Source organism: Vanessa cardui, chromosome 22 (genome assembly GCF_905220365.1).
Source record: "Vanessa cardui chromosome 22, ilVanCard2.1, whole genome shotgun sequence".
Lineage (NCBI taxonomy): Eukaryota > Metazoa > Arthropoda > Insecta > Lepidoptera > Nymphalidae > Vanessa > Vanessa cardui.
The window spans coordinates 9,651,885-9,667,229 of NC_061144.1; the positions used below are offsets into that span (position 1 = coordinate 9,651,885).

Genomic DNA, 15,345 nt, shown 5'->3' on the forward strand with positions numbered 1-15,345 from the left:
TTTCCTTCATTATTGTGCCAACCTAAAAACACAAAGTTCAGAACCAAAGACTAGATAATAATGATTATTTTAAGACTGAAGTTTGTTCAATATTCATTTCTTATTCATCAAGCTTTGAAGGCTTTTTTATAAGAAGAATTACGATTTAATTAAAATATTAAATAGGCTTGGGGTTTTGAGGACGCTGTTAAAATGGATAAACACTGTCCGTGACACTCAATAAAATACAATTTATTTAATTATATTTTGCAGCTATATGCAGAAATATTACAAGTACAAAAAAGTTGATCAAGTAGTTTATCATATTTATTTAACTGTCAAGGGCTGATTCCTTTTTAAATTAAACTGAAACTAAACTGAAGATCACAATCAGTCAAACAATAAAGGAACTATACGTAATGGAATTAATAACCTCCTCTTTTTAAACTCAGCTAACAAGATTTTCATGAATAAAATATAGCCCATCGAGAATAATTGGTAAGTAACTGCTGATTACTGATTCTTGAAATCTATTTACATAAGAAGTCAGGTTTCGAACGATATCTGCTTCAAATTACATCATGATTTGTTGATTAGTGAAACTAAAATGTCCATTATGATGACACCGTAATTTTTGAAATTCTATTTAAAAAAAAAATGTATTTTTTGAGTAATTTATTTTTTAAGCGGCACATCTTACCAGGTACTGAGCACGTTTTAGCATATCTATTCTCTTTTATTTTGTTTTTAAATTATATTTTCGAATTTTTTTTTTCTACTTTAAAAATTATATTTTTTTTATTTACATCTGCACATGACAGCACATTTCGGGCAAATTACGGTACAATTTTAATAAATTCGATAAAGTAAAGTTGCGGTGCTCATAATGGACGTAAAAGTAAGTAAAACAATATTTGTATTTCATACTTACAATGATATCGTATTGATATTGGTGTCCAGGCCAATCAGGTTCTTCTTGCAAGATGTCCCGCCACTTATCTTGTATTCTTCTTATCTCGCGTTCCGATATATCGTCATCTCGTCCGATAACTATCTCCGCTTCGTCAGAAGGAGAGGTCGGAGATGGTAAGTGTGGCTGTATCTCTGACTCCGGCTCTGCTTCTATGACTGTTGATTCGTCGTACTTAAGAAAAAGGAAAAAGATTAGTCCTCTAAAAATGTAATTGTAAATTTGAAAATATTAATAATATCTATATAGGAAAACAAGTAAATACAACTTCCATTGACCCTGAAGAAGTTTTTTTATATTAACAATGAAGTACACTATCTGATACATAGATTGATTAATTATAATAATTATGGAATTTGTATATATGATGCACCAAAATAGTTTTCCCGAAGTTGTAATTCAGTTCTTATGGGTTAACTAAATTGTTCTAGAATGCCATCATATGTATGTTTGTGACACACAATAAATATCAGTATTGATAATATAAAAGTAGTTCTTCAACAAAACAAGACGTGATCCAAGTATAATAATTAAATAGAAATCGATGCTCACCACACTAAAACTATATTTGGCGAGTGAAGTGACTGACGGACTGGGTGGAGCTATTGGCGATCTTCTACCATCCTGAGCTGCTAGTGCCTTTTGAAGTCTCTCAAACCCCGCCCCTCGAAGGTATCTACAAATTTAGAAACACAAAGTTTATAAGCTTAGCAAGTTAGTTTATAAGCTTGAGTTTTCTTTGCACTCGGTATTTCCATAGTCACCAATGTTTTTTCGCTGTCTGAACCATTTACCATTTAAGGCCAACAAAGCGCTTTAATTTTTTTAATTCCTTTTTCAAATATTTAGATTTATTAATTTGGTTAATAACAGTATGACAGAAATACCTGCATAAACATATACCTTTTTTCTTAAAACTGCTCTAAGTATATAAAATCGTTACATTACAAAATTCTTTATAGGAATATATAAAATATATTTTTTTAATCAGATTCGTGAAAGGTACCGCGATGTTATCTAAATTTGTATGAATGTTTCTGATATGATTAGCACCATTAAAGTAAAATTTTGCAAGTAACGTTCGGTTTTATGCGATAACAGTTAACACGGTATAACCATTAACTGTTGTTTTTAGTTGGTTATCATTATATTTACCTTAAAGCTTTTAACCTCACGACAGGTCCTCTGGCATCACGTAACAAGGCAACGGCCCTGTGATTTGTAACGCCATGTAGGGAGACGCCGTCCACCTGAAAATATACAAATTTAATAATTTAGTTTACTAGGCTAGCTTAAAGGGTTAGAAAACGAAAATCCTCGGTTCAGATTCAGAGTTGAGCCAATATAATTTTTTAGGAATTTTTGTCGATGAATTTCCTTTAGCATGCGAGGATTTCGGGAGTTGGTAGTGTTTGCACTTTCTCAACATTATGAAAGTAAAAGCATGAGGAGTACAATCGTTTACTTGTTCATATGTGTGCGCTATGGTATATCCTACGCAGTATATATGTATATACTGCGTAGGATATATATAAAATTGTCATCGTGACCTAAATCAAGTAGGAAGACCCAACATCATCACCAATTATCAACAGTCGAGTCAAATCTATATTAATATCGTAAATGTGAAAGTGAGATACTTTCACATTTACGAACTGTCTATTTGTCTATTTACGTTACGTTAGATATGTCTGTTTGTCTGTCGCCGCCGCTGTTCGTGACCAACCCGCCGAACCGAATTGGATAAAATTTGGTCTAAGTCAACTTGAACTCCAAGAACGGACGTAGGCTACTTTTTTGCCAAACACGTGACAACGAATACCCCAAAATGCGACCGAATCCGTAAGTTACTACGAGTGTAAAATAAAAAATTAATTAATATTTTCGTTAACTCTATTACTATGACTAGAACAACAATTACTTCATAATTTAACGGATAATATAATTATTTATCCACTACTAGTAATATACCATCATACTGTAAATGGAATAGTGAGATATATGTACGTAAATTAACTTTGTGATTGCATTTCCATTCCATCTTAACACGTAGGTGTAGGAACCTAATTAAGGAATTTTCTGTCATGTGCATCCATCAATCGAGCTCGTTAGCGCCCCAACCACTCGTACAGCGAGGAAGTGCCAGTAAAGTATTCTGAAGTAGCGTTAGCATCACAGACACTGCTACCAAAAATAAATAGGTTAAGGGCATATTCAAACACTGACGATTTCTTTGTTAATATGCATATGATTTCTCAAAACAGTATAATTCTATCACTTTTCATGTATCTCGACTACTTTATGCAACATTAATACTTAAAGGTCTTTTAATATTTTAGCATTGGTAATCTTCCTAGTAATTGGGCTATCTAATGACAAGTGTAATTTACTGCTCATAGATTTTGTCGCCATAAGAAATATATGTATGTATGAAAAATTTAATCTATAAATCAATTTCGTGCAGTGTCACTAAACTGACTCACACATACTGCGAACCTTAATACTATCTATTTTGTGCCACCCCAAAAGGACTTTCACTAAGCATCACATAGTTCGTTCTTTGTCTGAAATGTTGCCAACTTCGTATAAATTAATTGCTAATATTGACCTTTAGTATAGATCTTAGTACCATTTCAAATTAAGCAATAATTAATGGAAAGTATATTGCCAGCAACTAATATAACTACAGCACTGTATGAAAATCAGTTTGGCCCAAAATAGCTCTTTCTGTTGTTATCAACTGATATATTGTATAGTTGATTGCCGTTTGTGCGAATAACAAATACATACTAATGAAAGCGCGTTGTGTCATTTGCATGTACACGTGTATAGAATCTTAATATTTATTTGCCTTGTGTGTATTATTTCATTTGACATAAATCGAATTCCAAAAGTCTTTCGTTTGTTTACAACTTACTAAAGTTGACACGTCATTGATCTACTGTCTATGAGTATGCAGGTCTTCAAATCTTAAGATCAAATATCGGAACAAACCAATATGATATTATTCAGATTTAATGTCGAGATATTCCTAACAGCTCGAAGAAAGTTGGTCCAACTTGCTTCTAATATCTCGTCTGAGTTCTTTCCAGTCGTATCGGATTGCTGTCCCATAGATTACAACGGTAAAGAGTGCATATGTAAGTGGTTTGACAAGTGGACCATTTAATGGTAAGCAGTTGTCAATGGGGTGCCCAAACACATTGTCTCAAAGAAATATTAATGATTCCTTACGTCGACGTCGCGCCACCTACCATAGAGATTAATATATTATGTTCCTTGTACCTGTACCTATATTGGCTTCCTCACCCTTCAAACCGTTCTGCAATAGAGTATGTGACTGAATCGTATCTACTTTGATTTGCACAATGCCCTACCAAACAACTGAATAATCTACATTATAAGTGCAAAAAATGAGGTACGTTGGTTTTTTAATTATTTAATATTATGTCCAGCTATATCTAGTTACGTAATAAAGGATAGAATCGCAGGCAATAGTAATACACAATATAGAGTCAGCATGCGAAATAAACGTTACGAGGTCAGACCAGACGTGACGTTAGCCATTTATACTTGTAGGGACAGCAAAAAAAAACACAAATAAAATGTTGCATCACTTTTTTTAAATTTAAAAAGAAAATAAATTTTATGAAAGATTAAAATTGCATTTATATGGAAAGTTATCAATGTTACTTTAAGTTTTAATATCAATATAAAAAGTTGTAAAATTAGGCGAAACAGATTACACGATATGTACAAAATTATTATAACTCGATCAAATAGATTTGTATGTTTTACTAATTAAAATCTTACAGCATATTATGGTGTCAATATATTTTATTTTTTGACATATTTGTATAATATCATAACACCGTTTATAATAATCTATCTATCTATCTGTTGCCTTTACCTGGCAAAATACTGGATTTGATGAATTTGGTATAAGGCATATATGAACCCTAAGGAAGAACATAACCCATATTAATATTATCCTACTGAGTTTCTATCGCCAGTTCTTCTCAGCTCAGATTGTTTCTTTTTCCAAAGCGATAGTGTTTAATTGGGCAGTCTATACGTAAGTGTAATGCTTCTATATTGAATAAAGGAATCTGAGTTAGATTTTGAATACTCATGTATAGTACGACACAACTTAGATGTCGCATCGGCAAAATTCGTAAAACCGATCAAATCCGAATTGAGTACGCCATCCCAAATTATCAATATTTATTTCTTTCTAATAACTTGTAATATCATATGACCTAATATATTCGTTAATTTGACGGGTGAATTTACATGCACTTGCTTTTTCTGACGCGGGAATCTATAGCGACGAATAGCTTCGAATGGCGCGATAGGGAACTATTTCTATTGGTTGTGTAAATCAGCAGTAATCGGTTTTAATTTCATTCCATTGCATTTTCCGATGCTACATCTAATTTGTGTCCTACTATACCTAAACCCTGACAACCACTTCTAAAGCGCTAGCGAAGTGGCATATTGGGGGAGAATATAAATGACTGTTTAATAAAAAATAATCACAAATATGTAAATATTGGACAACATCACATACATTATACTCTGATGATGTAAGTAGCTAAAGCACTTGTGTTATGGAAAATCAGCTAATGAATTTTCTATATCGAATCGGCCGGGAATCAAACCCGGGACCTCGGAGTGGCGTACCCATGAAAACTGGTGCACACACTACTCGACCACGGAAGTCTTCAAATATTACAACTAAACTCTTAACGATATGCAATTTTTTTCTCATATCATGTACACAGTCACAATCCTCGAAGTCCGATATTCTGGAGAAGTTGTTAAGATGCCAATTAAAAGACTCTACTCTACTCGATTATGTAGCCACTGATATGATTAGATTCTCACTAATATCGCGTCAACTGCGTTAAGGGAATATGAAAACTATCAACTGATGCAATTGTGTTTTTTAATAGTTATTTTATTGAATTCTATTTTACTTTGATTTTTGTATCCGATGTCGATGACGAAGAAAAAGGTGGAAATATCTGAGTGAAACCCATATACGCGTCACTGATTTTCATAATTCTGTTTATAAAAATATCGAGATTTGGATGGAAAATTGCCAAATTTACACGAAACTCGCATTGATGTCTCTAAACCTCGTCCATAAGGAACGTTTATTTAGAAAATATATAAAACATTTTAAATTTATAATAGTTATATATACACATAGCTTATTGCTGAATATATTTTAATTATCTGACAAAAATCATAAACAAATATGATTGGCTAAATTTTAGTTTAGTTTCTCTTGTGTTAACAGTAACTTTAGATTATCTTTTACTTCCACAATTAAAATTGAATTTAAACCAGATTGAGACAAAATTAATCACAAACTAGTTCTGATAACCATACAGTTTAGATAAACGATTACACACATTTATTATTAAAAAAACTACACAATATCCTGTGCTTACAATCATCGTAAATAATACATAGAAAATCGTAAAGTTTAACGTACACAATTATTAATTTTTGTATAAAAAAAAAATCTCTTTTGTTTTTCTGACGGTATTCTTAAGTCTGCTTTGAATTGCAATTTTGTGCTTTGTTCACTTCACTCGAATAAAAACTACTTTTCAATTGAAATGCAAAACTGCTAAATTAGCATTACCGTTTTACATTCAAGGTCATGAATACAACTCTCTTTAAAAAAAACTTATCACAAAGAGAAAAATAGTTTGTCAATTACATATATATATATATATATATATATATATTCATAAAATTGGTTTTATATTATGATATGTTATCACATGTTTAATTAATTATTTTTTACATTCGTTAATCCTGTCATAAGAAGCTGAACTTTTCATATCACAACAATAGTAAAGTTATGCTGACCTTACACAAAGGTCTTGAATAAGGCATTCGACAAATTGCAATTCAGAGCGCTTTGTCCCGCTCAGACAGTCGACGATTAAAAAAATACACTCATTGTGAAGTGAGACGGCATGAAATGAATTTCTTTCATTGTTTATTGTTGGGTGAAAACAATTTTAAAAGATTAAGCGAATGGTATTTCTTAACAGAGAGAGTTTATTAAACAACAGTAATAAAAGTTTGTGAGGAACGTGGAATTCGAAGACATTGAGAGTTGTCGAGATGTTTTCTTGTAAATAAACTAATGGAAGATGTATAAGGTAGATATAACTGCAATTTCCAAGAGTATAGGCACCTTCGTGATACAAGGAGTGATTAATATTTCCTTTTACTAATGAACATTTAATTTAATTAATGCAATCATCATCATCTCAGATAGAAGACTCCATTGGTGGATAAAGACTTCGCCCAAAAAGCTTCAACGAGCATTCTTACGCTTTTAACTGCCTCTTAGGCCTCACAAGATCGTCAGTCCACCTTGCATGAGGTGGCTTCACGCTTTTAATATTCTAGTTTCTGATCACCGTTCAAAAAGTTTTCTGCCCCAGTAGTCGTCAATTCTAGCAGTTCTATGTTTTCCTACTACTACTACTGCGAATTTTTTTTGGTAATTTGGTAGTTATTTTGGTTAAACTGCTGTTATTTGATCTTCTAGTGAAATGTTGAGCGTAGCGCCTCTACTCTTTTAGTGATCTTGAGACTTTTAATGGTACGTAAGCGAATATCACATAAGACTTAAATACATATTGATAGAAGACTTTTGACATGAGACAGTGTGGTCTATAAGACGAAATTATGGTAAATATAATAGACAACAACTTCGAGTATAGTCTCCAAAGTTTACGAAAATTGCATTCAGTGTAACATGCGCAATAATTTTAGTCTAATTCTTTTTCATTTTTACACCCACTTATTAAGAGAATGTGGAACATTATACCAGTCTTTGAAAGTTTCAGCTATGTCATCGCCAAATCAAAATGCACTCAACTCTGACAATGCCATATGTTTTCTAGTCTAGAATACTGATGACATTTAGCTTGATTAACTTAATTCTAACCAAATACTGGATACTCATTGGTCGAGTATTAAGTCATTTGCTGCGAACAACCAATGATGTCTGATTAAACTCAATTTAATTAATTAGACGTTAGCGTTTTTCAAATGAACCAAAAATGTATCGTTCACTTAAGGCACCTGGCTCACATAATGCGCTGTTATTACGGGCGCAATATTGTATTTCAAAAATAAAATAAAATGTGACATCGATTTTTTACTCCACAGAAACTTTTTTACACTAACAAAGAAACACATCGATTTTGAAGCTAGCCAATATTCAAATTCAGCAACTTCTACAATAATTACTTTTGCCTTAGCTCGTATATATTTTTATGAAATATAATAAATTATTTTACTAAAATTTTATACAAAAATACCGTTTATCAAATATCAAATATTACTTAAACGTTGAAATCCTGTTTTGTTTGTTGAAAAATATAAACGGAACACATTGTTTGAAACTTTAATAAAAACGGAAAGCTCTACTATGTGAACGCTCGAAACGGAACAATTACGATAGTCATATAAAATACGATTGCGAAAAATGTGTATGAATGTAGCTTATTAGATTTCTTAACGTTATATAGAATTCTTATAAGGGTCTGGCAACACAGACTGTCTGTCATTGGCTGGTTGTTTTGATTCTTATATATTCGGTTAATGTCAATAAAAGGCATCCTTTTATATCAATTTTTTTTTTTGATTTGACTATTTTCAGGGCATACAGATTTAATTATGATGCTTTCCTCCATCGAAATCCAATTAAATTAGAAAAAACATATTAAGCTAATAAAAACTCGGTGGTGCTCTGGATTCGAAACCTCAATATATGGTTAAGGTTCAAGTATTCCACTAGACTGTATCTGTAAGAATAGATGAGGCTTACGGATACAGAAATAACCAACTATTTAACTTGAAACGCCAAACGAATCACCTTATTCTTTGTTCTATTTTTAAATTTTATATCACAAACAGAATTCCTAATGACAGTTCGAAATTCGAATAATCGTGTCTGTATGACAATAGGAATGAATACAGTGAAAAGGACAATTTTGTTGATTAAAAAAATGATCGATAATATGGATATGACAGAAATTTCTATTGAATTATCTTTGGCATATTCAAGTCATTTCAAATGGTATCTCTTGGCTTACTTGGGTCGTCTACAGTTGCCGACTATATTCATAAATTATTGCGTTACGTATGTTTTTTTTTTACTTTTTATTTATAAGGGTAAGCTGGTAAATAGGCCACCTGATGTTAAGTGCAGTCGCCCACAGACATTGGCGCTGAATGGAATATTAACCACTTGGCTTAATATATTAATAACTTGTGAACTAAGAAGTTATGTCCCTTGTGCCTGAAATTACACTGCTTAGGATGTTTAGCGTTTAGAATAATGGTGAGTAGATCGTACTTATTCAGAGGGACTTGCACAAATTTTACTCTCTGGATTAGACTTTTCTTAACTTGCCTTATAAATAATATATGCTCGAAGATGAAAGAAAATCACCAGAGGAAATATGCATTTTTCGAATGGAACTTTTCCACAAATATACCTAACACTTTTTGACGGAGAAAATTAATAATTTCATGAGAAATTCCTTAATATCCCGCAGTTACCATTTTAACAAACCTCATTTAAAATATGAATAAGGGTGTAATTTACCTTTCCCTCTATTGGCCAAGCGAACTGAGCTCACTTGACAGAAACAAATGATACTCAAGATCGTACTCAGAGTACCGTAAAACCTTTTTTAATTTAAACTTTTTTCAATAAGAACTTTATAAGTTCTCCTGTAATAAAAAATAGGTCAAAGAACTCTGATAAAATTCCCGAATAAGTATTCTCATAAGTTTTCTCATAGAAGTTTATTAACTATTTAATTGCCTACTTATATTTTGTTAAAGTACTAGTCGTTATACATTATTCATAGTATTCATATTCACATAATAGGAATAATTGTTTTTTAATCGACTCTACCAACTTTGGGAACTATAGCCCCCTAGTTATACTAACGTTTATAAAACACTCATCATATTTTCATGGTATGCCAAGACAGTTAAAGAGCCCTACCATCAAGTAAACCTATGTATAAACTAATTTGGATTTTTTATTTAACTACACCTCCTGTTTAAAAAATATCATCACTTGTAGTAAAAAAAATACGGCAGGATTTTTGTATATAATTTATTTCCAAAAGTTTTTTCTTACACACGATATATCCTGCACTTTCCAAGGTTGGCTAATAGAGAATGCTAAAGAATTAACCCCGTTAGAAAAAAGGTTGTTTCGAATCGTACGTTAAGATTTATATTTATTTCTTTAGGATCTTAGAAAAACGTTTCGAGCTTAACTTTCCTCAGGGAACGTACTGGAAGAGGAAAGAAACGCTCGGCTGAATTGAAAAGCAATCAAAACGAAACGGGTTTGATATTAAATCAGCGCCCATTTTATAACATATGAAATGCGAGATTTACAGCATCTGTGTTCTTTTTCACATATATTTTAAATGTCTTTAAAGGATAAGTGATTTTTATAGGCAAACACGCCCCAACCTTTCTATAATTTATGATCAATTATCAAGCCTGTAAATTTCCCACTGCTGGGCTAATTTCCTCTCCCTTTGAGACGGTTTGGAACATATTCCACCACGCTGTTCCAAACCGGGAATACAAATGTGGCAGAATTAATATGCTTTCCTCGCAATGTTTTCCTTTACCGCCGAGCACAAGATGAATTAGAAACACAAATTAAGTACATTCATATATAGTGCTGATTGTCTGGGTTTGAACCCGTGATCATCGGTTAAGATGCACACGTTCTAACCACTGGGACATCTTGGCTCACGCAAACGTATCGTGGAAAAGATTAGAAATACCATAATCAAACTACAAGCCAATTTGATAAAAGACGGTTCGGGCGAATAAAATTCGGTAAAAAGTCTACGTATATGGATTTGTAATAATATTTGTAAGCGATCAGCTTTAATGAAAAAAATGACGATATCATATCCCCTAATAACGGGCCTCGAGTATAACGAAAACATCAATACTAATAATGATTCGATATTAAGGGTTATTGAACTTACAATTACAGACTTAAGGCTTATCTTATCTTAGTTCAATGTAATGGTGCATTAGATTACTACTACATATATAATATATCATATATCATATAATAAGAGGCCATAGCAATGTCTTATTATAGAAGTATTCCCCAGGCATTACCGATACCTGCTTATTATTCCGATCATACAATTGACTTTACTTATTATCATCGATTTAATGAATTTATTTGTTCTATTGTTTCAACAACATTATTTATATGTATAAAATACATACAAGATAACGCGGCAAATTTAAGATGTACACAAAAACCAAATTCTATATATAAGAAAATTGTGTCTCCGTAAATTGACATGTTTTTTTATTTTATCAACACATCGGATAAAAGTGCATGTGTTTGTATTCATATTATTCACGAAATCCTAATTCAAGATAGATGGAAATATAATACAATGTAATATGAAGATAATTTTTATAATAGTTAAAACCAATATTAAATCCATCTCAACCGAACTCTAAGATATCGAATATCCAAGATGTGGAATTTAGAATTTCGCAAACTAAGCCAAGAGATACTAAAGGAATAGTTCAATATTGATAGAGGAAGTCAAATACCTTTCTATCTCCTGAAACATCACAAAATGCAAACATGAACTGTCCTTAGCTCGGATGAAGTAATTTAATTGGTTGTTGCTAAGTCCTTTGACGATGATACATTACATACGAAAATATAGTTCCATTCCATTTTCAAATATTATATTTTACAGAACTATTTTATCGATAACGCATTATCGATACTATAAATACTTCAATGGGCAAAGGGCAGTTATCGGAAACTATAGAAATATGACAGTCTTTCATTCGACATGTGTTTTCCATTTATAACTGAACACGATATGAATGATAGGCACGAAAAAAATGATAGTTTACGGTTTGAATTTGAAGCCCCGATCTTTGGTTCAGATTCTCTTACCAGAGACTCATCTGAGCCGTATAAAATTTCATTAATATGTAATGGTGTCGACGTAGGGTCGTCACTAGAAGTTGATGTGACCACTACAACCTCATTATCTTTTTTTAATTTTCACTTTTTTTAAACAGGGTGAATATTTTTTTAATATCTACTACACTTTATTTCAAAGATACTTAAATTCTTATTTTATATGTTATATAATAGGAAAAGATATTAGATTATTAAAAACATGTAAATTTATTTTTTTGGGTTCAAAACAGGAAAATCATAATTCATCTGAAGGCGAACGAAAAAATTGTAAGGATACTTCACTTGTCAGATGAAAATTTGCGACATGTGTGCTCACTCCCATTGGTATGAGTCTTTTATATATTAAAAGATTTATTTGTATATGTCCTTAAAGTGCACTCCGCTATTATATTACATACGAATTAATATTGTGAATACAGTTTATTAAAAGCTATAATGCTTTTTTTAAGTAACAAACATTAAATTAACTCAAATTATCTCTTGGTGGTAGGGCTTTGTGCAAGCCCGCCTGTGTAGGTACCACCCACTCATCAGATATTCTAACGCTAAACAACAGTACGCAGTATTATTGTGTTCCGGTTTGAAGGGTGAGTGAGCCAGTGTAACTACAGGCACAAGGGACATAGCATCTTAGTTACCAAGGTTGGTGGCGCATTGATGATGTAAGGAATAGTTAATATTTCTTACAGCGTCAGCGTCGTCATTGTCTATGGGTGATGGTGACCATTTACCATCAGGTGGCCCATATGCACGCCCGCCAACCTATTCCATAAACAAAAAAAAATATATAATAGTAAGTACTTATGAAGTAATTGACTGCCCAAACAAACTTTCACCCCTATTTTTACATGAAAATCGAACCTAATGTCATCCCCGAGATATAAACTATCTATATGAGAACAGAGTCACACTCTCTCTTATGATATTAGAAGAGATTGTATTAGTTTAAATTAAAGTAGACTCTTAATAGCAGAACATTCATTTAGATTGCTTTTGCGGTATAAAGTAATATGTTTTTTATTTTCAGGAAAGCGACTTATGTGGTCTCGACCCCTCGTAAGTTTCGAATTTATTTTGTTTCAGAGTTGAGTTCTCCCCTCGTGTCGTGTCTACTGTTGCTTTTGTGGTTTTACTCAGTAGTAGTTCCCTTTGTAAAAGTTTTATAGTTATGAGTTGAATTACACTTTATAACTATCCAATGTTTTTAAACTATATCCTGTTATTTGCTGTTCGTTTGAATATTTTTTCAAACGTAAAGGCGAGTAATTGAATAAAAATATCACTTTGTTGGTTTTTTTCTAACAGACTAGTGGAACAGTGGTGGTCGCTGGGCTTGTCTTGCATTCAATCAACGTTTTCGCTAAATATTTGTAAACTTTTACCCTAGAACACACGTCAAAAAAAACCAAAGGAAGGGAGAAATTTGATTAATCAGGGTATTGGTCATACCATATTGGAATTCAAGATAGAAGTGCATTTGTGTAAGACAAGTGAACGTTATTCAGAGTATACTTCTATAGAGTAGAGAGTTTAAGTGTTTATCCATTTTTTTTTCTAAAACCTTTGGCGAATGTTCTAGATGATACAGTGTTGACTACCTTGTAATAACTATCACAGTTATTACAAGGTAGTCAACACTGTATCATGACTTAAAAATCGTCGTCACAAGTAACCAGGATCCAAAGCGTCGTCAAAAAATAAAGTTGGTTCTTCGAACGATGTGCCCCGCCCACTGCCACTTAAGTGTGCAATTCTTCGGGCTATGTCGCTGACCTAAGTTCTTCTGCAGATCTCCTCATTTCTAATTTCAATTAGGTAAGTCCAACTTCGAAAAAGAGGTCAACCGTTGAATCCAACTCGGCTGGGCAGCGTTCGGGAAGCTACGAAAAATCTTCTCGTCCCATATACCGCAGTGTCTCAAGACAAAAGTCTATGACCAGTGTGTATTGCCATTGATGACTTATGGCGTCCTTTAACGTGGTCCTTCACAATGGGCCTCATAAGAAGGCTCAAGGTCACCCAAATAGCAATGGGGAGGGCTATGTTCGGAGTTTCTCTGCGAGATCGAATTAGAATTATTTTCTATTACTGTCATTTAATACTGAAACACACAGCTTGCTTGTTCTTTGAGGAAGGTTATATAAGAAATCCGAGAATATAACGTTTAGTTAAGAAATACATTTTAAGAAATGGAAATATTGGTATTTTATCAGTGGATAAAGATTAAGGAGTGTCTGAGAAATTGTAATAGAATTCGTAACATAGATAAAGAATCAATCACAAACTCATTAACTAACCGATTTGACACAGACACCCTTGGGGCCTGAATTAGAAGGACATAGGAGTATAAATCAAGAGATTTTGATGAAAAGTAAATACGACGAGAACAAAGTCGCCCAAAGTAACTCTTATCATATTTTTTTTAAAAATAATAGTTTTTCATAAAAAAACGCTTTAGACACATATCATTCAGTTTAAGTATATAGATAGAGTTGTATATTAACAATTTTATTCATTCTACATATATTTTAAACACAAACATATATTTTTAGAAGTATAATACAACGATCATGGTTACGATGTGACCGTCAGACTCGCGATAAAATATCAAGCAGGATTACAGCTTAAGCCCTTTTTAAAAATATTAACAACAACAACAATATTTTCCCACTGCTGGGCTCTCACTTTGAAGAAAAGGTTTTGGAATATATTCCACCACGCTGTTCTATGAAATTTCTATGAAATTAGACATATTCGGGTTTCCTCACGATGTTTTTTCCTTCACCGCCGAGCACGATGATGAATTATAAACACAAACTAAGCACGAATATTCAGTGGTGCTTGCCTGGGTTTGAACCTACAATCATCGGTTAAGATGCACGCGTTTTAAACACTAGGCCATCTCCAATCTCAAATTTTAAAATCATCTTTAATAATCGAAAGAAAACCGTCTCGAAATAAACTCGTTCAACGACAACGGAAACGTGTCATAACATGTTTAAAAACAAATTAGTCGAGTTCCGCTTTGCGTGTAGCTATAAATTAATGCGTTAGCCGTTTCCTAACTTCGTGACGTGTCGGATAGAACCAATTATTGGAAATTCTCCATACAAATGGGGAAAATGTTTTCCTTTTTTATGTATGGGGGACTTTACGAGCAAAATTAAGATTATTTACCAAGAATTATAATCCAAATCGATACTAGTCGGGATGGCCAGAAAAGAATCTGGGATCAAAGAGAAGTTTCAAGGTCACATGAGTAATAGGCTATTTGACAATGCCAAAAATAAATTGTGAATTTTTGTAATCAGTGTATATTATGAGTTTAAAAATGGTTATTTAC

At 32.6% G+C, this 15,345-nt stretch overlaps 1 protein-coding gene across 1 annotated transcript in view; it reads right to left on the minus strand.

The window, feature by feature from the left end:
• The window catches only part of LOC124539228, a 226,231-nt gene that overhangs the window by 142,522 nt on the left and 68,364 nt on the right, over positions 1-15,345 (minus strand). Inside the window, exons 9-11 of the mRNA XM_047116525.1 lie at positions 2,105-2,199; positions 1,502-1,625; positions 911-1,123 (exon numbers count right to left, since the gene is read on the minus strand). Coding sequence (XP_046972481.1) covers positions 911-1,123; positions 1,502-1,625; positions 2,105-2,199 — 432 coding nt within the window. The remainder of the gene's footprint in view (positions 1-910; positions 1,124-1,501; positions 1,626-2,104; positions 2,200-15,345) is intronic.